Consider the following 22,250-nt stretch of genomic DNA (forward strand, 5'->3'; position numbering starts at 1 on the left):
AAATAATAAAACAGTACAGATTATTAAAAATAGAACACCAAACACGTTTATTCAACGCATTTTAAATAAATAACGATGTAAAAATAACTTTGTGGCAACGTGTCTTAAATGAACCATTGCACAACTATTGCTAACAATATTTTTACGTTAAAATAACTTTTTTCGACTGCAAGTATACAACCAAATTTATAATATTATAAATAATTTAATTAACAATTTCGAAAACTTTATTAAAATTGGTTTTAATAATAAAAATGAATTTGGCGCCTTAAATATGGCAGCACTGAACACTTTCTAACCTGAATTAAAATTATTTACTTCCGTCATGCGTTGGCAATCATTTAATAATAAAATAAAACTTTACGTGTGAGCGAGTTTTTAGGAACGCCAAATATCGATTAGATTTTCCGTGCTAAAATATTAGAATCGGTGTTTTAAAAATACTTAAAATTGTGATTTTAAATTATTATCAAGAGATACGTGAATGAAATTGTTAAAATGACGTATACAGTAGATCAATTATATTCAAATTGTGATGAACTTACAAATGCTAAAGATAAAATCAGTGAAGTTAGTATGACTAATTTTTTTTATTACTCGAAAAATAGATAATTTCTAATACATACAGATATTTTAAAAACGGGAGTACCCAACAGTCAAAATTGTTGCTCTCTTCTGAATTTTTAGAATCCTAGCTTTAATAATTTTGGCCTTTAATTAGGTTCTACATTATGCATATTCAAAGGCACAAGTAATTTGTAATGTAAAAAATGCAAATTCCTATGAATTGAAAAATATTTGAAGTGCATTCTTGTGTATGCAATTTTAAGGTTATAGTTTTATCATAAAATGTGTATTTTTTGTTTATTTTTAGCATCCTGATAAATTTCAAATTATTATTGATGCTGCTAAAAATGGACAAGATCCAAGTGTTAAAAAATTAGCATCTCAACTTATTGGACGCTTTTTCAAACATTTCCCCAGCTTACATTTCCAAGCTTTTGAAGCAGTTTTTGATTTGTGCGAAGATGATGATGTCAATGTAAGTATTTTTACTTTATTATATTATAAATATAATACAGTATTGTGATCGAAAAAAAAAATCGATATCGGGGTTTCAACGGAAATACACGTTTTGAGGGTCCCTGAAGAGTACTTCTCTCTAGGCCAAAACAGGATTTTTGGGGTTTTCACAAAAAACGGCTCTAACGATTTCGATTAAACTAGGCACAAGGCTAAACCTTAAGGTGTTCCTAGGATTGGTATAAGCCACATATCCGGGAAAATTGGAGAAGGCCCACACCCTAGGGAAAACCTATCCAAATACAGGAAGATGGGATTTTCTAGGGAGAGGCTGAGGGGACAGCAGTGAAACTTCGTATCATGGATTCTATCAACAAGGTCCTAGGTTTGATATAACTCCCCTCTGGGACCCCTCCCCCTGTAGCCATGGACCCGGAAGGGATGAAATCGTCAAAAGTGGTCAATCAACCCTACCCAAAATTGATCAAATATTATTTAAAATGTCTTTTTAAGTAACTTTTGTAACTTGGTAATCTTTGCTTAACCTCACCCTTACCAAATTACATCCTTCTAAATATTATATTAAATCCAATAAATACCTATGCCTGTTCCTCATTACTTGTTTTTAAATAATTCTTACAATTGGCTGCTTTCAATAAAAATATTACAAGAATAATCAATTTTATAATATAATTAAGTCTTGTCCGACGTTTCGGACCGTTTATTTTTTTTGCGGGGGTAGACTTGTATTACGATTTCTTTACAGCAATTTAACTATGAATTCCTTTATAATTCTTATGAATTGACCAAATAGTTAACAAAATTTTCACTCCTTCTGAAATAAATAATTTCAAAAAATATTACTAGAGTGGCTTGGTTAGTGTTGAATGGAGTTCCAGCATCTTATTTTATTGAATATTTTCAATAATAGATAATCTTTTTTTTCAGATACGGAAACAAAGTATTAGAGATCTGCCAAATTTATGTAAAGATAACAAAGAAAATACACTACGAATAGCTGATATTCTAGCGCAATTACTACAGAGTGATGATCCCCAAGAACAAAATATTACTGCAAATTCATTAATCGCTGTAATTACATCTGATGCACCAAGCGCAATAAAAGGTATCTTTCAACAAATGGAAATAGGCGATGAATTGGTTAAAGAACGTTGCTTTAAATTTTTATCAACAAAATTCAAAATATTGGGCAAAGAAATTATTACCAAAGAAGCTGAAGATGTCATTATTGAATACTGTAAAAAATTCTTAGAGGTAAATATAATTTTTTTTCAAATCTGCAATAGAGGGAATATTCATGTATTTTTTTTATATTTTTAATTCATTGTTTACACCGTTATAACAAAGTAAAAAATATAAATACTGCTTAAAAGTGCTGTATTTAAGTGTAAAAAAATATTTAAAATACATTATAATTTTGAGATATTTAAACGCAGTTTTTTGGCGCTCTCTGTTGATAACGTATAAGTACGTGATCTATCAATTGGTGACAGTTCAGTGTATAATTTACACTTTAAAAAAATGAATTTACAACACAGAATTTACACTCGTTATTATTAAGTTTTCTAATAAAAATCCGTAGAATAGTATAATTTAATGAAATACCATATAAAATGTAAGTAATTAATATCATATAGTATGTCAACAAATTATGATGGTTTGATTCTCCATCGTTATATCGAAGTAATTCAATAAAGATTTATTGTATTTTTCGAATAGATTAGTTTCAAATTTAGATACTTATATCAGCCAGGAAATTTTTGCTCTAGGTAATCATAGAAAGTCGATCAACCTCGCTCACTAGTGTATTGCTAGTAACTAGATCTTAATATTCTTGTGTTTGAATTTCAGAGTGCAACCGGTGAAGAATTTAAAATAATAATGCAGCTATTAAATAACACACATTTACCAAAAACTCTAATGGGTCAACGTGAAATTGTAAAATTAATACAAAAACATGCAGATTTAGATCAACCATTTGATCTACACGAATCAAACAACTACAGTTTACATATGATTACATTAGCTGTAAATGCCGCATTACCATATTTATCATCAAGTGTTGATTCAAATGCATTTATGAGGTACATGTGTGAACAAGTATTACCACATTTAGAAGAAATGGAATCATTAGAAAATGGTGAAAGTGTACAGGTTGCCATTTTACGGCAATTAGCTGAATTAGCTACTTATACTACCAATTATGAAAAAGTTGATGAATCAATTGAATCACTTTTCAAAAAATTATTGGTAAGATGATTTTCTAATTGTTGAATTTTACTTTTTTTTTTTCGAATGTAGCTATTGAAAAATCTGAGGCTCTGCGTCAAATCCGGAGAGACGTAAGGATTAGCCTTTCCAATCATGAATGGAATAAAAACTTTGTAATTAACTCGCTGAACACCGATTCAAAAATGTAATCCTCGCTGTGTTAGATAATTATTAAGTCAATGTTTTGACACATGTCGTTCTAACTTATAAAAATATCGGGGTTTAAATTTACTTATTCGACAATCCTGCAAAGGAAGACTATTTATTGATTTTAATTAGAATCTTTTTATAGGTCACTTTATAGACATAGAATGTTATATAGATGTAATGTTTCGCCATAATTATGGTTGTTAATTTTATGCTCTTTATAATGATTAACTACGATTAAATAATTTAGGTTGGCTTTTAAAGCAGAACAAAAAGTAAAAAGAAATGAGAAATTAATAAACCGAAGGGAAATTTTAGCAACAAAGCTCACATTAAGATTAGAAGTCTCTTCAATCTATTTTACTAGAAAAACGCTTAAATCAAAAAATTACAAACATCAACAACACAAGAGAGCAATCTTTTTAAATAACAAAAGGAATTAGCTGTCAAAAGCACGGTTTAAACTCAAAACCTGATAAAAGGTTCCTTTCTTTTACTACCGCGGCACTTTAAAATATTCCCGGATCAACAAAATTAATGTCACATCTTGATTAAATTTTATGAACTCCATTTAAACACAAATATTTTTTTTTAATTTTAGATATATATGCCCGCGCCGCCAACTAATGGAGATCTTGATACATTTCCAAAACAAGAATTTTCATTTGTCGAATGTCTATTATACGCTTTTCATAAACTTGCCAGATTTTCACCGCAGTTTTTAACAAATGATGAAGAACGTTTAAAAGATTTCAAATTACGTTTACAATATTTTGCCCGTGGTCTACAAGTAAGTTAATCATACATTAATTGAAAAATTTAATTTCTCACAACTTAGAACTTAATTAAATATTGATCATGATTCAACAGGGATGTATCAAGAAATTAAATGAAAAACTATCATCAGATGAATCATTAAAGAAAGAGAAACAACCAAACGAGTTGTTACAAATGACATCAAATATAAATACGTTAATCAAAGATATATTTCGAAGTCCCCCAATATATAAAGCTAATATTACCTTATCGTGGAAAGACGCTGATGCAACATCAAATAAGACGGTAGTGAAAACTGCACCTGAAACAAATGGTACCTCAGTAAATCGTCAAAAGAGGCATACACCAATTACATTTGATAGTGATTCATCACCAAATAAGATTTCACGTGGAAATGGAAAGCCTACAAGTTCTGAACAGCAGAAAATTTATACACCACCATCTGGGAAATACAGTACAAAAGTATCTGGATATGGTAAGTTTAATTTTAATAATGAGGAGTGTCAGAAAGTATATTTTAAAATAAATAATATATTTCTAATACATTCATCTCAATTTTTTGTCAAAGAAATCGTTATCGTGTTTCACTATCGTTCAGGGCGCTTACCTACAAAAATATCTTTAAAGCATAGTCGTAGAAAATTATCTCAACTATAGTTTTAAGAAAAAAAGCGGATTTCTCAGTTTTTGACCCTGAAATAAGTAATAGAGAACTTACACAGATCATTTTCAACTTTAAAACTAAGTTCTTCTAAATCTTATCCTGTGTGTTAATTTTTTTATTAATATCAAGAGTTCGTTTTGTAATTGATTCAATTTTTTTCGATTAATGAAATAATGTTCAATAAATTTAAATATTTGTTTTTTATTCTCTCCCACAGATGGTAATCGACGACCAGGTCGTGGAAGTCGTCCAAATGTTCGAGGAGGAAAGCCAAGTTATCGGGGCTCTTCACGAAATTGGAGGTTTTAAATGCAATAACCATAAACCAGGAACAAATCCAAGTCATACTGTATATATTATTTAGACTACAAGTGTAATCTTTTTTTAAAACCTCGTAAATTTTCTAAACAGCAAAAAATGCTAACAATTGTGTATAATTTAAAAGAAGAACATTTACTTAAAAAAAAAAGTGAGTGAGAAATGTTTTTCGAAAATGATTAGCAGTTGGAGAATTTTAGTTAGAAAAGCGTAGAAAATTATTCGACTTCGTTTACGTCATTTACATCGTTCCAAACATGAATTTTTTGATTCATATATGAAAAATTTTGGGAACATACAATGGGAAATATTCATTTTATAAAATGATTTTAAACGTCCAAAATTATTTTGAATTTTAATTCAAATATATTCCGATCCGTAAAACACAATACAATCCTATTCAAAACAAGGATTTACACAAGGAAACCTACTCAAACAAGGATTTACAAAAATACAAAAGTTAAGAATCTAAAATTATTAAGAATATTTAAAAAATTTTCAAATCTTAAAAAAAAATAGAACTATTGAAATTTTTTTTATGAATTTATATAGTAAAGATTTTCTTTAAATCGAAATCTATGGAAATATTCAACATTTACATGTTTACTTCGACTTTTGATGTGGTTATGAAACAATCTCGTTCTATTCAAACATTTTTAATAATAACTGTATTTTTAAACAAATTAAAAAATTAAGTGGACAAAATTCATTACAAAACATAGAAAATAAGTGGTTTTTTTAAATTTGGAAATTTAAATTTATACAAACTATGTGACTAAAGAAAACAATTTTTTACGGTTAACATAAATTGAACAGTTTATTGGTTTTTCTTAATTGATTTAATAGAAGATAAAAAACAAAAAAACTAGTAATTTTTAATAAGTGAATTATTTTGTCTGATAAAATTTTCTTCATTCTCCATTAAATTAAAACCGTCTTAAATATCAATTATAAATCGTCTAAAATATAAAAAATAATATACGACTTTAATATTAGTATGAATTGTTTTGTCTTAATATTGAAATCAACCACGAAGATTTGGAATAATGAAAAAAAAATTGAAAAGAGTACGACTAATAAAGGTAATTTTGAGCAAGAAACATTTATTTAAAAAAAAAAATGTCGAAACGATTTCCTCTTCAAGGTTAGCACAAAGATCAAAGAATAATAAAAATAAAATTATCCAATATTAAGTAAAACAAAATTCTGGAATAACTATGAAAAAGTTAAGAAATAATTCCAGAACTAGTAAAATTCTTTATTATAATATAATAAAATTTGAAGTGAAATTAATAATTTCCAAAAGAAGGTCGCAACTATAATTCTTCCAAAATTATTCAAAATTAAATAGTGTACATCATTGCTAAACAGCCATATTGTTTAACTGAGAACTGACAAAAAATTAAATAAATTCCAGTGCATTTAAGAAAATCATCAATATTTTAGCGTATTAAAACAAATAAATTGAAACGCAACCTATATAAATCTTAGAACTAATTAACGGCTACAAATTTATTAGAAATTATTAGAACAAACAAACCGTTTACCAAGAAAGCTTTGTAACGTCAAGAAATAAATTTACAAATATGGCAATATTTAATAATTTTAATATTTCGAAACAATAACAATATTGGAACAGTGCATTTAAGAAAATCATCAATATTTTAGCTAACAAATAAATTGAAACGCAACCTATCTTAGCTTTTCTTAGAACTCATTAACGGCTACAAATTTATTAGAAATTATTCGAACAAACAAATCGTTTACCAAGAAAGCTTTGTAACGTCAAGAAATAAATTTCAAAATATGGCAATCATTTCGAAACAATAACAATATTGGAACGCAACCTAAATAAATTACGAATTCATCGAGAACTAATAAAATACTGAAACAAATGAATAAACCACCACGAAAAGCGTCAAGAAATGTATTTACATATAAAACCCAAATGAATGTATGGGCTCAATAAGGACAAGTAAATACAACAACAAAATCAACCTCCAAGAAAACATGGAAAATATATTTCCATATAAATAAATCCTCAACATTTTAAGCGTTTCGAAACAATAACAATCTTGAAACCCAACTTTAATAAGTCTACGAACTACTCCTACTACTACAATAAATTATTTTAACAACTAAACCAACCTTCAAGAAAACAATGAAACTTCGTTAATATATTGCTATATAAAATGGTGGTCACAAGTTTTTGATACTTTCGAATAGAAATACGATAAAACTTGAGACAATGATAAAATAAATGAATCAAATTAAGTTGTTTAAAAGTACTAAATTTAAAAAAGAAAAAAAAATTAAAAACTTCGAAAACATTTATTTTGGAAAACATCATAGCCTTGACAATTGAAATTAAATGGCAAACTTTGAAACCTAAAGTAGAAATTTTACGAATGTTTTACTCCATCGGTTTATCTTTGATTTTTCTGGTTTTGGTAAATTATTTCTGGAAAGATATTGATTTTTTATAAGAACTGAGGACTTCAGAGAGATTTTGAGATAAAATGTTAAATATGCAAAAAATGAACAATTGCTTTGGAAATTTAAACCTGATTTAAAAATGATCATTAAAATTACTTATGTCCATCTTTGATTTTTCTGGTTTTGGTAAACATTTTTTGGGAAGATATTAATCAAGCATTATGAGCTTCTCGGCAAGGTTCTAAGATAAAAGGATGATATATTTATTTTAATCACAGAATAAACTGTGTTTTTAAAAAAATATCAGGGCAGATACTGAATTAATATACGAGAAGTGAACAATTTTACTTGTTTCAATATATTTCTTAAATCATCGAAAAATTATAAACAAGTCATACAAAAAACTTCGATTATAGTTACAAAATATAATTTTCCTTAAATCAATGAAAAGATAAAAGGCTGATTTATTTATTTTAATCACAGAATAAACTGTTTTTTTAAAAAAATATCAGGGAAAATTCTGAATAATATACGAAAAGTGAACAATGCCCTTGGAAATTGAAAAAAAAAATAAGATCAATTTTACTTGACTTGTTTTAATATACTTCTCGAATCATCGAAAAATTATAAACAAGTAATATAAAAAACTTCGATTATAATTACAAAATATAATTTTTCCTGAAATCAATGAAATGATTTATAAATCTGATATTCAAATTCATTTGAATTTTGAAAATGTACCCAGTTTGAATTATTTTATTTTCTGCAATAAAAAGAACAAAAATTATTTTACAATTTTCAACATTAAAAATTCGCTTATGAAATGAAAAGAAAATTAAATAAAAATCAGAATTACTAATATTAATATTAAATAATTTAACTGCAAATGATTTCAATGTACGGCTTCTATAGAATTTATTGTTGGTTGATTTTTGGGAAATTGAACTGTTTACATTTATGCAAAACAATTTTTGAAGGGGAATTAGCTTAATTACAACAAACACAAAGATGTTCAAATGATAAAAATTCACGAATTCGTCATGACATTTGGGGGGAGTTAAAAATGTAATACGAAACATTAAATAATAATAAATAAAAAGTTGGTATAATAAAATTTAAATTATAAAATGCGTTTTACGGGAGAAAACTCTGCTAAAACACTTAAAAATTTAATACAATATAATTAAATCGATAATATCGCGCAAATAAACAATTTTTAAATATTTTAAAATTAAATCAAAGACAATTCCATTAAAATAGAGTGATAAAACCTTAAACCAAATTTTCCTTCCCAAATAGAATTATTTTTCCTTAATTTTTTCTTTGATTTTTCACTCAATAAATTAACTAGAAAATTGCTGAATTTTTAAAAAACAGCAAACAATAAACAAATGTTTTTCTAGGAAAAACATTTGTGTATAACTTTGTATAAAATACAAAGTTATACAAAAGTAAACTAAAATTTTAATTTTTTTTTTCAGGTATTAATTTGATACTAACTTTATTTAATACATTTTAGCTGCCTTCAAAGTCGGTGTATTCAGGAGAGAAGTGAATCCTGTAAATTTTGAAATTGAATACAAGAAGAGTTCAATATTACAATTTTTAATAATTTTTTATTTTCAGGTTGGCGGAGAGGAGTTCTTTGAATAATTCTTTGTTAATATTTAAATTGTATGTTCCAGGATCTTTTTTGACTTAATATTGAATCATTTTTTTGGAAGGAGCATCATGTGATAAGTTCCGTCTATTTATCAAATATTTACTAATCAATTTTTTCTAGGGTACTTCGTTAAAATTATGAAGAGAATGAAGAATGAAGTCATCTAATTTTCAATTTTATTGCTTAACTATTACTATCAATAAAATACTTTAGAAAATACACAAATTTGTTATTATTTTTTATTCCTCTACTAGCTGTTACCCGCCCGCTTTGCTGGGCAACATCCCCACTTGCACCCCTCCCTCCACATTTCCTTGCGTTGGATAACAGTTTTGTAATGTACACGTCATGCTCTTTTATTTGATACCCCACTTAGGTATATTTGTAAATATTCGATATTTCCTTCCCACTTTCTCGCTACACCTTTCTACCCTCCGAAGGTTGAAAAAATTTCTAAATGTAATTTAAAACATTCTGACCAAGTTTTGAATTATTAAAAGCCATAATTGAAAAATATGAATTTTTTATTCATGAACACCCCCGCAACCCCCCTTGTGGGTGGAATTTCGTAAAATCCGTTCTTAGCTGACCTCTACTTGGCAAAAGGAATATTCCTGCCAAATTTCAAGTCTCTAGGTCTTATAGTTCCAGAGATATCGTGATGAGTGACTATCTATCTATCTATCTATATCTATAGAAAGTCTATATATTTATAGATTTAAATTCAAATATAGGTGTCTTTGGGATATTTTATTGTATCGAGAGGAGAGCATGATAAGACAACCCTCCTGTGGACACGACTTTGACATTAATTTAATTGACTAGTGACGGTTTTCCACTAAACGGACAAACAAAATTCAAAACTCAAAAAATAACTTAACTTTTCGCAAAGATGTTTTTGAATACTGGCGTGTTTTGTGACAATTGAAAAACTGATATTTTATTATTATCCAACTGTCGCAAAACACGCCAGTCTTCAAAAAGTTAAATTATTATTTTAGTTTTGTTTGCCCGTTTTGTGGAAAACCGGCATAATAAGTGTTTAAGCTAAAATACTGTTTAATTTATAAAATTTTTAAGCCAAACATATCCAATTTAAAATCCTCCTCCCAATTGGTACACCCATGAATTTATATAAAGAAATTTGGCAAGAGTATATTGTCCATTAAAAAATTTAAATAAATAAAATATATTAAGAAAAACAAGATTATCCAAATTAAGAGTAGAAAAGGAAAACAACGAATTTGCCTTTAAAAAAAACAAGAGACTTGCTGTAGGGAAAAGAAGTTAAATCAGGTTTCTGAACACAAATAAATAGATATCAAATTGAATTGAGAAGTATTAATATTCTACGGTCCGAGTATTAATACAAAATACAACTCAACTGACAAAGTTCTATTACTCAACTGACCTCAAAAGTTGTGACCGACGTAATTCGGCATGTTTTTATTTGGCTTTTTAGCAAATTTTCGCACACTTTTTTAAAATTTAATAGGAATTTTTGTTTTATAATTGACATTAATTTACACAGTTGGTACGCGTTTGTTATTAGTCACGCATGCCTAGTTCTAAATCACATTTCTTTCTAGTAAATTTGTGAATAAAATTAACTTGACACAAGCACGTTTTATAAAAAGTTTTCTTAGTTTTCCTATATTGTATGTGTTAAATTAAATTAATAATATAAGAAAATGGCTGCTTTTCCAGGCAGTGTAGCTTTTGATGAATATGGTCGTCCATTTATTATAATTCGAGATCAAGAATCTCAAAAACGACTCACCGGGAATGAAGCTATTAAAGTAAGAAATTAATAATTTTTCAATATATTTTGTCCGTAATTTACCGAAATTTGTAATTATAATTGTAATTACAGTTCATGTTTTAACGTCAGTAGGATTTGTTTATGAACCATATATTTTAAATTGAGATTGAATTTTAAAGGTGTGGGTGTATAATTATACTTCATGAGACCTTATGAACTAAATTTATTAAAATTAAGTCATTTTGGGTGTAAAATAATTTGAAATTCGAAATTATTTTATTTTAAAATGTTAAAAATAACGCAAATATTCTTTGAAATTCATCGAAGGTTGGGGAAAAAGTTGTGTTTTTCTAAGTAACAAATTTTGATGATGAATTCGGGGAGATTACAATACCTGCGGTGCCACAATTTGACAACTGAATCTTACAATTGCTTATTCGGATACTACCATAACATAACTTGTAGTAAATGATTAGCGTGAACAGAATATTATCTAAGATATTGGAGCTTTTCTCTGGTTTTCTGAGGATCAGTGAATGAACGTAATTACAAGGAAAAACGGTTAATTTTTCACCAGCTCCGATAACCGGTTCCTTATATTCGTAAAAAATTCTTTAATTTGGTTTTTTACCTGATGTTTGAGAAGCTTTTTTAAGAAAAGTCACTAAAGATAACGTTAACGTTAGATACACGATAGTGTCCGTATATCCTTACCGTTAAATAAACAGAAGAGCCTAAATGGACGAGCGGTCTAAGGCGCTAGTATTAGAACGTTGGACTATTTAGGCTTAGATTGTGGGTTCGAATCCAGGCAGCGGCAGTGTGAACAATTTATAATTAATGGGAGTGCAGAATTGATCACATTGTCGTCGCTTGGAAAAGAACGAAGTAACCGACTCCACCCACATCAAAATGTAATTGTATATATGTTTTTAATGGAATTAAGATTAACATGTGATTAAGCATGCGTCACAAAAACAGAGGTTAAACCTCCATTATTATTATTATTATTATTATTATTAAATAAAAAGAAAATAAAAGATAAAATTTTTTTATATTCTGGTTTATTGAAGCTTTTTATTTCATATTGTCGGATTTTATGAGAATTCACCCTCAAAAAATTTTCTCCAAGAATTTTAAATCTTTTCACTACTTTATTAATATTATATATTTCTCTAACAGTATGTATGCATTTTTTTATTTTATAGTCACATATTCAAGCTGCTCGTCAAATTGCTGGTACCATTCGTACATCTTTAGGACCAAAAGGTTTGGATAAAATGATGGTATCACCAGATGGTGATGTAACTGTAACTAATGATGGTGCTACCATTTTAAAAATGATGGATGTTGATCACGAAATTGGTAAATTATTAGTGCAATTGGCACAATCTCAAGATGACGAAATTGGAGATGGTACTACTGGTGTTGTTGTCTTAGCCGGTGCTTTACTTGAGCAAGCCGTTCATTTACTGGATCGTGGTATTCATCCAATTCGTATTGCTGACGGTTACGAATTAGCCGCTCAACATGCTTTACAACATTTAGATAAAATCGCCGAAGGCTTTCCATTAGGTGACAAGGAATCATTAGTTAAGGTAGCAATGACTACTTTAGGATCAAAAATTATTAATAAATGTCATAGACAAATGGCAGAAATTGCCGTGGACGCAGTATTAGCTGTTGCAGACATGGAAACCCGTGATGTCAATTTTGAATTAATCAAAGTTGAAGCACGTGTTGGAGGTCGTTTGGAAGATACCATGCTTGTAAAAGGGGTTGTTATTGATAAATCTATGTCGCATCCACAAATGCCTAAAGAATTACGGAACGTGAAATTAGCTATTTTAACTTGTCCGTTCGAACCACCAAAACCAAAAACAAAACATAAGCTTGATGTCACTAGCACTGAAGAATACAAACAATTACGGGAATACGAAGCAGAAAAGTTCACTGAAATGGTGACACAAGTTAAGAATGCTGGTGCAACTTTAGCTATTTGTCAATGGGGATTTGACGATGAAGCAAATCATTTGTTATTACAACACAATTTACCAGCAGTACGTTGGGTTGGTGGACCAGAAATTGAATTAATAGCAATCGCAACTGGAGGACGTATTGTACCACGATTTGAAGAATTGAATGCCAACAAACTTGGATCAGCTGGTTTGGTCCGTGAAATTTCATTTGGTACAACCAAAGACAAAATGTTAGTTATTGAAGAATGCGCAAATTCTCGTGCCGTTACTATCCTCGTACGTGGTGGAAATGCAATGTTAATTGCAGAAGCTAAACGTAGTCTTCACGATGCACTATGTGCTGTACGTAGCTTGGTCCAAGAACCACGAGTTGTATATGGTGGTGGAGCAGTTGAGGTCAGTTGTAGCTTAGCTGTTTCTCAACAGGCTGATCGTTTAAGTAGCTTGGAACAATATGCGTTCCGAGCGTTTGCAGAAGCTTTAGAATGTGTTCCAATGGCTTTAGCTGAGAACAGTGGATTGAATTCAATTGAAGCGTTATCGGAAGTTAAATCTCGTCAAGTAGCTACTGGTGATTCTGGTTTGGGTATTGATTGTATGGCAACTGGTAGTAATGATATGCGTGCGCAACATATTATCGAATCCTTACGATCAAAGAGGCAACAATTTATTTTAGCTACACAGTTAGTTAAAATGATTTTGAAAATTGATGATGTAAGGTCTCCTGGTGAACAGTATCAATAGCTATTTTTTTCACATATTTTTTTGCTTTTTCATAATTATTTTTGTTTTCGTCATGCATTTATTAATTTTTTTTAATTTAACATGTAATTTGTAATTGTCTTTCACTCTGTTTTGCAATGATATTTACAACCAACTTAATCAACAAATTAATAAATTCTTATTAATATTTATATATATTGTTTTATTTTTACAATTTGTTTCCAATTCCTAGTAATTTCAAAATTTCAGGCACGCATAAAAGAAGTGTATGTTACCCCTGATATTAAACGGTAAATTTTTGTTTTTTGGAGCGCTGAATTTAATTGTGGCCAGAGGAATCAGTAATTCACAAAACACGTTAAAATTACGTGTTATTTGGGTCCTTCTAACCCATTGAAGAAATTTGTAGACGTTCAAAACTTTTTTGGCGTATTGTTTACGCTGAATCGAGTTCCAGAACAACCATTGAAACGGAAAAATTATTATCAAAACTAGTAGATGGCCCTACACGAATATAACGTGTAGAGCCACCTGGAGAAAGGCACCTTCAGAGAACCAAAGTAGTAAAAATGTAAAAATTTTACAGGGAGTTGCAGATCTGTTTTAAATTAAAAACTATAATCTGTGGTCTAAGATGGTATCATATTATGACGTCATCAATTTACTTTTACGCACGAATAAACTGACGATACCACCTTAGATGACTTACATCTTTGTTACATCTTGCTGTCATACTACCTTAAATGGTATCAATAAACAAACAGCGCCTTTAACCTACAGACGGTCTACTGTCAAATTTAAATTTAAGAAAATTAATTAACCATAGTTTGTAAACATTATATTTTTTTTAATATTTAAAAAATGGAAGAAGTTGATAACATTATAATTCATACGTTAAAAAATATAGGATGGTAATTTAATTAATATTTAATTAAAAATGGGCCCAGTTATTTATTTATACTAAAATTTTAGTGACATTGATGAAGAGATTGTTAGCTTAAAACAATTCACCGATGAAATAATTGTAAAAGCTGTGATATGTTGTCTAGAAGCAATTACTCCAGGAACAGGATTGCCAAAAATACTACCGGCTTCAATGAGTTTACGATTACGTACAGCCACATCAATTGCAGAAATGATTAAGGACTTAGGATATAGGGGAGATATGGGTTACCAAACTTTATTGTATTCAAATGAAGTTGATATTCGACGTATGTTTATGTTTTTAGTTGAGCGTTTGCCAAGAGATACAGATAAAGCTGGTGGTCATGTCAAAGTAAAAGGTTTAAACATTCATTCTATGGTCCCGACTCTCAAAAACACCTGCAAAATTATTTCAATAGAAATATCAGCATCCGTAATATTTATCGATAAGATGACAGTATGCTTAAAATTTTATCGTGTGAAATAAAAGAACCTCGTATTTTCCTCGAGAACCTCGTGGTTGAAGTTTCCTAGCCAACTTGGCCTCTGAAAATTGATTGAAAACTTCAACCTTATATACCAAACCCTTTATGAATATGTCTTTCTTTTTGCAAGTTCTTATCGGGTCCGTGTTTCACGAAAAACTAGCCTTCTAAGTGAGGTCAGTGGGTGGGAAAAAACAGCTTCTCTCTCTTAGAAATAATAGCTTCAAAAAATCCATAGAAAAAGATCGCATGACTTTTTTAATCAAAACAGTTCTGTAGTTTTTCTGAAGATATCTCTCTTCTTTTCTGTAGTTTTTCTGAAGATATTTTTGCAGGAGCTCTCGAGATTTAAGAGAAATCAATATTATTTTAATGATCAATACTTAAATTTTCTCAGGTCGTTTTGAAATATTAATGAACGATATTCGAGCTAAAATTACAAATGACTTAAAAAAGAAATGGAAACCGGAATTAATGATAACAGATAATATTCCTTTCCGATCAAGATCTTTAACTGTCCCTGAAACATTTTCAAAAAACATTTCTGAAGGTAAAATTTTTCCAAATAACGATTCTTTCCTTTAAAATTAATTATTAATTTTTTATAATAGATAAAAAGGAATATTGGAATAGATATTTATTACCGATAACTGAACAGTGTACGGAACAAGAATTAATTCCATCATTGATCGTATTAAACGAGATAGAAGAAAGTAAAGTTGGGCAAATATCACGTGAAGAAAGTTTACATGCGTTAAATAAACAAACGAATAATATAAGTGAAGCCATAGATATTCAAGATATAAACACTGAAATTACGTTAAACAAAGCGTTAAATAATACGATGGAAGATGAAACCGTTGAAAAGATGAAATCCCTGTCGGTCGACGATATTAAAAACACGATTCAAAGTGTAACGGATAATGTTCATCGGCTAAAAGATGAAATACAAACTTTAGATGAAGAATTAAAAATTTTAAAACGAAAAGAAACTCAAGTAAGAATTTTAAAATTATACTTTCATTCCCAACGACCATCCTAACAAGCAAAGTTTACATTTAGTTCGTCTACGTGTCCTTAGTAATGCCCATCTACGACTTGTTGGTCATTTATTGAAAAAAATGCTTACTCTGATCGAATTATTCAATATATTTCTGTGTTTGATTCAGGGTCAATCCTTTTTAATATAGCCTTCCTTCAATCCTTCTTGAGGCTTCTTTAATCCTTCTAGGCGATGTGAAAATCAGACAGGAGTCGTAATTTTTTTAGTCTCCATAAATCACCTTGGCGCCCCCTTGTGTGCGACCCTTCTAATAAAAATTTATCTTTCCCCCGCTTTTGCTTTTACTCTTCGTAATTCACCCGGGACCGATAGCGAAAACGAGGCTCCTAGGCAGTTTCCCCAAATTTTTAACCCGCCACTGCTTCATAAAATTTCTCCTTTCCTAATGTGGTGAAATACCTCCTCACTTCAAAAAATTGTGTACTATTTTTTTCAAACGGACTATTTTATTACTATCTTAGAACATTATACAAAATTTTTACAAGATATTTCTTTCAAAAAGATTTTAGAACAGAAGAAAATAGAAGATGAACTATTAGAAAATAATGTGAAACAATTAAAAATTAAATCAAGAAGCTATAAATTGTTACCCAGTAAAGATGAAAATGTACAAAAATTGGAAGAAATGATTCAAGCAAGCACTGAAAAGTTAACAAATCTAGCAAATCAATGGAATAAACATCGTACAACATTAATTGAAGAATATCGTAATTTACGTGAAATATCTACTTTAAAAGATGTATGATATTTTTAAAAGAACAATTATTTTATTTTTAAAATTTTGTAAAATTTTTAGTCAGAAAGCTATAAAATCGAAGAAGAATTTGAGCAAGAAAAGCAAAAATCTAAAGAACTTGAGAAAGAAATTGCAATAAAAAATGTTCTACATAAGCAGTTACAAGATGAAGTTGCACAATTATCAAAAACTGTTAACAGGTAATAAAAAAAATTATTCCAGAGTATTAGGCAGAGGCAGATTATGCATATTTCTCTGAAGATTAAAAAAGACCCCCTAGATGTCGACACTAGAGAGGGGGAGGTTAGAAATATATCCTGCCATTTAAAGGGTTTATTTTTAATCTTCCCAGGAAAAAGGCTAATTAAAATCCAGATCAATACATTATTTAATCATATTTAGATTTGCATACACTCATCGAATAATGGAAATTATTGGAAATATTCGTAAACAATGTACAGAAATGGACAAAATTTTAGAAGATACGAAACAATTACAAAAAGATATCAATAAATTAACCGGGAAATTAGATCGATCTTACGTTTTAACCGATGAAATGATTTATCGTGTAAGTAAATTTTACGTCTATTGTTTTAAACAGTGTATACATCTAAAAAAATTAATTTTTCCATACAATAGGACGCAAAACAAGAAGAAACTTCCCGAAAAGCATATAAGTTGTTAGTAACATTACATTCTGATTGTAATGATATTATTGAAGTTGCAAAACAAACGGGATCAATTGTACGTGAAATTCGCGATTTACAGGAACAAGTTGATACTGAAAAATCCTACGATATTGGTGCTAGAATTGATCGTATTACTGCTGATTTGGAACAAGTTCGTAAAGAAACCACAACACTTCAACAAGAAAAAATGAATCGAAAGTCTTAGTAAAATTTTAATAATACTCTGAAATTAAAAAATCTAAAAACTATGAGAACTAGATTCTTATTAAAAATATTCACATGTCTTTTTAACGAGTGTCACATGAAATTATGTACAGAATGTTTAAGAATGAACCATAGTCGAACCGGGCGTTACAATTTAGAAAAGTGCCAAAATAAAATAATTTTTGACACTAAATAATCCAAAGCCATGAAATTCTAGTTGATTTACGGTTGAACGACAAGTTTCTGACGTTTCGGCTTAAGAAATTGCTTTGGGATATCACCCCTCATATATGATTTTAGTCGATATTTCAGAAACTCTTCGATCAATCCGTAAAGAAAACCGATTTTTGTATTTTCTGGATCAAAATTACTTTAGAAAATAATTTTTTGTTTTTAAATCAGAGATAAAATAAGTAAACAAGAGATTTTTTTAGTTTATATGATTATATTTTATTTTTTTATAAACAACTAAAATAAATATAAAAAAATTTTTATCGTTTTAACCCTTTCTTGTAATTACTTCCGGTGGTACATATCCTTCATCAATTTTTCTTGGTTTCTTCTTTTTACCAAACCATCGTTTACGATAATAAATTTTATTTGCATCAATTTGTAATTCAAGTTTTTCCTCATTTTCAAAATACCATAATTTTCGTTCTTTTTCTTCCAATTCTTTTCGAATATCTTCAATATTTTGTAGCTTTTGTATTTTTTCTAATCGTATTCGTTGTTCTTCTAATGAATTTAAACGTTCTTGTTCCCATTTTTGATACAGTTCAGATTGTATATTAATATCGCGTTCACTATTACTTTCAACACTATTTCGAACCAATTTTTCAGCTTCATTTTGAAGATTTCCATCAAAACTTGCTATTCCAGAATTTAATAACGTGTCTTTAATTGGTCCCTCAGTTAATAATTCCAAAACTTCTTTAAAAATATTTTTGTTTTCATTTTTAAGTTTTGTTATTAATTCATTGGCTTTTTCAGTTTTTTCGTATAAGGTTAAGCCCAAGACACGTAAGCTATTTTCAAAATTTGAATCTCCTTTTGAACCAATCATTACTAATGTTTTACCAACAAGATGTTCAGGTTTACGTAAATCGAAATGGTCATCAAAATATGGATTTCGCAAATATTTAACACGAACTTTTGTTTTCTCTTTAGGTTCTGGCTCCGGTGGAGGTTCTTCAGGCCATCCAGTAGGATTTTTTAAATATAGTATGCAACTTAAGGCTGATAATTTCGTTGCTAAGTCATGGCTAAAATCTTCTTGCAGCATTAATTGTGTAGCAACTCTGGCAGCCGATGCATATTCTTTACTTTTGATGAACGAATTCATTAAAATATTAGCGTCATACGCTTCAAGAAATAAGCCATAATTTAAGCGATCATCAATCATTTCTAACAATTCTTGGGACTTAGATAAATTTAAAAAGAGTCGAGTGACAGCATGTGATGTTGATTTTAACATGTTTTTACAGTCAGCACTAAGTCGTAATTTATGTACTAAATCACGCAATTCATTACAATGTTCTTCGCTGTTAGTGATTGCATTTGCAAATATGTCTACATCTACGGCACTGATATTCTTCGTATTTTGAAATTTTTGATCGAGTTCATAGAATAATTCATCTAAATTTACTCGTTGAAAAAGTGGTGATTTTAAACGATGATTCCACACTTCATTACAATAATATGCTTCGGATAAATAATTTCTTGCCAAAATTAATGATTCATAATTAATTGTTCGTAAAACAGTGGCTCGACTTAAAACTTTCCACATTTTCACATTAGGATAGATTTTCCAGGTTAATTCATATTTTAAATTCACTTATGTCATGTGTTAGTGTAGTTTGTATTTTATATCATAGATGGCACCTTTTTTTCCTTTTAAATTTAAGAAATGGTTCAAATTTTTTCCCAAAATTTTAGCCAATTTACGTAAATTTGCAAAATAAGATTAGCTCATATAATTTCTCAGAATTGTGGGTCAAAAAACGATTTCAAAATCTATTGAAATATTTTTGACAATGTTCCAAATTGCTTTATACCAAATTTATATTTAATTTGCATAAATAAACATTTTATTAATATCGATTTAATAACAATTATTAATTGTTTTCAATGTTTGGAACACATTCCATTTATAAATTTGTCTAAAATATTTCTTTTGTTTTCTATGCTTTTGGAAGTGTTACATCCTCTTAACACTCTAGAACTTCTCATAAATGTATATGAATCATTTAAACAATACAGTCAAAAAGACATTTTATTATTTATTTATTGTCTGCACCCATATTATAAAAGTTTATATTGAAGAATTTACGTGTATTATGACTAATATTATTTAATTTCTGTTTAAAAATATGTATCTTCATAAGTTGCATTTAGATATACCTACAGAATGTTCAGGAAAAGCGTTTCAATTTTTATTATGAAACTAAATCCACTAATTTGATTAAAAGAATTGAAGCATTTAAGCATATAATAGAAGTAATAAAATGTAGTATTATCATAGAAGTAATAAAATGAGAATTTAAGCAGTTTTTCTAGAAGTAATAAAAAGTTAAAAAATTGTGATTAGATAGACAATAAAACGAAAAAAGATATCAAGCTAAAATTTTTATAGCGTGCATAGGAGAAAAAAATCGAGTTTGAGTTTGTAAATGAGCAACATAGCCAGATTGGATTTGATCCAATTGGATTTTGATTCTGTAGGAACCATTTTGTAAACCATTAGAGATAGAACAAAAGTATAAATATAAAAAATGTTCCTTTTAAAAAAAAGAAACAACTTTTGTATGAAACATTTGTTCGTATAAATCATTATTTACCCATTAGGACAAAACTTTGGGATCTATTTGCTCCAAAACTATAACAAATAGGGAGTTAAAAATTTGCAGATAGCTTCAACTAGTGGTATTGTGAAAGTTTCTTGAAAAAATGAAGAAAAGCTCTAGCAAATACTTTCGAAAATTTTCGGAAGTTTCGAAAACCAAATACCAAATTAAAATACAAATTTAAACTCTTATACCGTATTTTTAAAAATAATGCATGCAATGGCATTCAACACTTTTTATACAGGATATTTCCACAATTAACTCAGTCTATTGTTTGTATTCTCTTGTTTTAATTATATTTGAATTATTAGTCAAATTTGTCTTTTGTCAAGTATACAATTTGGTAACTTTAGTTGCCTTTTCTACATGCCACTCTGATAATAAAATTCTGGTCACTTTCTCATGACTATTCAGGAAGTTATTGGAGTTTAAAAATATCAATATTATTGGTATTAGAAGTAATCAACTAAAATAAATTATCCGAAATTTTGTTGGTTGACTATCATGTTTTGTAACAATTTCCTTATCAGTTTAAAATAACAAACTTTTGATAAATTCTAAAATGCAAAATTCTCAAGCGTTTTTAATGGCTTCGTTTGGCATTACTGAGTGCTTCATTAGTTTACTAAACATGTCTCTACGTACACAGCACCTCATATCGTTTCGATTTTGCTGGATTTCATTTCGGTAAAACGCAGCCAATGCACAAATATTGCCAAGATTACTGTGGTATTAGATCCGGCAAAATCTGTCATTGAGGATGCTTAATTTTCGCATGGAAAACTTTTGCAGGATTCCGTTTAGAACATGCTCCTTGGACGTAGGATATTGTTTAAACAATTTTTTTTAAACAAAAAAGTAATATTGACCGATCGCTTTGGAAAAATTTTTATCATAGGGTCAAAATTAACAAAAACTTTTCTTAGATATTTTTTTCTAAGCACTCAGTTTTTGAATAAAAAATTCATAAAATTAAAAAAGAACGTGATTTTTACGATTTTCGTCTCTCAAAAAGTCTATAAAAAATCAGATTTTTAATATGTGTCCAATTTTTATTTGTAATGTAAAGCTTACTCAACAATATCCCGCAAAATTTTTTGACCCAATCGCATTTAAAGTGCATGTTTGTTAATTGTTAAGAGAGCGCGCGAAAATCCACCCAAAAATAACGATTTTCTGTTCTATACATGCTAGAAAGTTGGGAGTTTCACCAATCGACTGAAAATAAAGTTAAATTAACAGAAAAGTTCGAAAATTAATAGTTTCCATAACGCAATCCCCCAGAAAGTTGGAAAAACAGTTTATGCGATTTTGCCGGATCTATATGATGGTTAAACATTTTTTTGTTTTATATATATGGTATATATACCATGGAGTTATTTATTCTATGTAAATAAGTGATAAGAATTGTTTAAGAGGAAATCAAATTCTAGATAAAAGATAAATAAAAATAAAAACATGCATATTTGTATAATATTTTCTGTAGATGAATTTATTGTGAGAAATAGATTTATTTAATAAA

General features: G+C 28.8%; 4 protein-coding genes across 4 annotated transcripts; 3 read left to right on the top strand and 1 right to left on the bottom strand.

Annotated features, from left to right (window-relative positions):
* The first annotated feature begins 412 nt into the window (after window positions 1–412).
* LOC123297633 (apoptosis inhibitor 5) lies at window positions 413–5,680 on the top strand. Its single transcript, XM_044879377.1, has 7 exons — window positions 413–570; window positions 875–1,042; window positions 1,972–2,298; window positions 2,896–3,294; window positions 4,064–4,252; window positions 4,333–4,714; window positions 5,121–5,680. Exons 1-7 carry the CDS (start codon window positions 499–501, stop codon window positions 5,210–5,212), a joined length of 1,629 nt encoding a protein of 542 aa, XP_044735312.1. The 5' UTR covers window positions 413–498; the 3' UTR covers window positions 5,213–5,680.
* A 5,212-nt stretch (window positions 5,681–10,892) lies between these two features.
* LOC123297266 (T-complex protein 1 subunit epsilon) lies at window positions 10,893–13,975 on the top strand. The gene is made up of 2 exons (XM_044878864.1): window positions 10,893–11,119; window positions 12,291–13,975. Exons 1-2 carry the CDS (start codon window positions 11,012–11,014, stop codon window positions 13,803–13,805), a joined length of 1,623 nt encoding a protein of 540 aa, XP_044734799.1. The 5' UTR covers window positions 10,893–11,011; the 3' UTR covers window positions 13,806–13,975.
* Window positions 13,976–14,561: 586 nt separating this feature from the next.
* LOC123297931 (coiled-coil domain-containing protein 22 homolog) lies at window positions 14,562–18,230 on the top strand. Its single transcript, XM_044879767.1, has 8 exons — window positions 14,562–14,695; window positions 14,757–15,067; window positions 15,591–15,743; window positions 15,805–16,190; window positions 16,759–16,995; window positions 17,053–17,192; window positions 17,395–17,560; window positions 17,632–18,230. The coding sequence occupies exons 1-8, from the start codon at window positions 14,646–14,648 to the stop codon at window positions 17,884–17,886; spliced, it is 1,698 nt and encodes a 565-aa protein (XP_044735702.1). The 5' UTR covers window positions 14,562–14,645; the 3' UTR covers window positions 17,887–18,230.
* A 131-nt stretch (window positions 18,231–18,361) lies between these two features.
* Window positions 18,362–19,713, bottom strand: LOC123297916. Its single transcript, XM_044879747.1, has one exon. The coding sequence runs from the start codon at window positions 19,669–19,671 to the stop codon at window positions 18,385–18,387; it is 1,287 nt and encodes a 428-aa protein (XP_044735682.1). The 5' UTR covers window positions 19,672–19,713; the 3' UTR covers window positions 18,362–18,384.
* Between the last annotated feature and the right edge of the window lie 2,537 nt (window positions 19,714–22,250).

This window comes from Chrysoperla carnea, chromosome 4 (genome assembly GCF_905475395.1).
Source record: "Chrysoperla carnea chromosome 4, inChrCarn1.1, whole genome shotgun sequence".
Classification (NCBI taxonomy): domain Eukaryota; kingdom Metazoa; phylum Arthropoda; class Insecta; order Neuroptera; family Chrysopidae; genus Chrysoperla; species Chrysoperla carnea.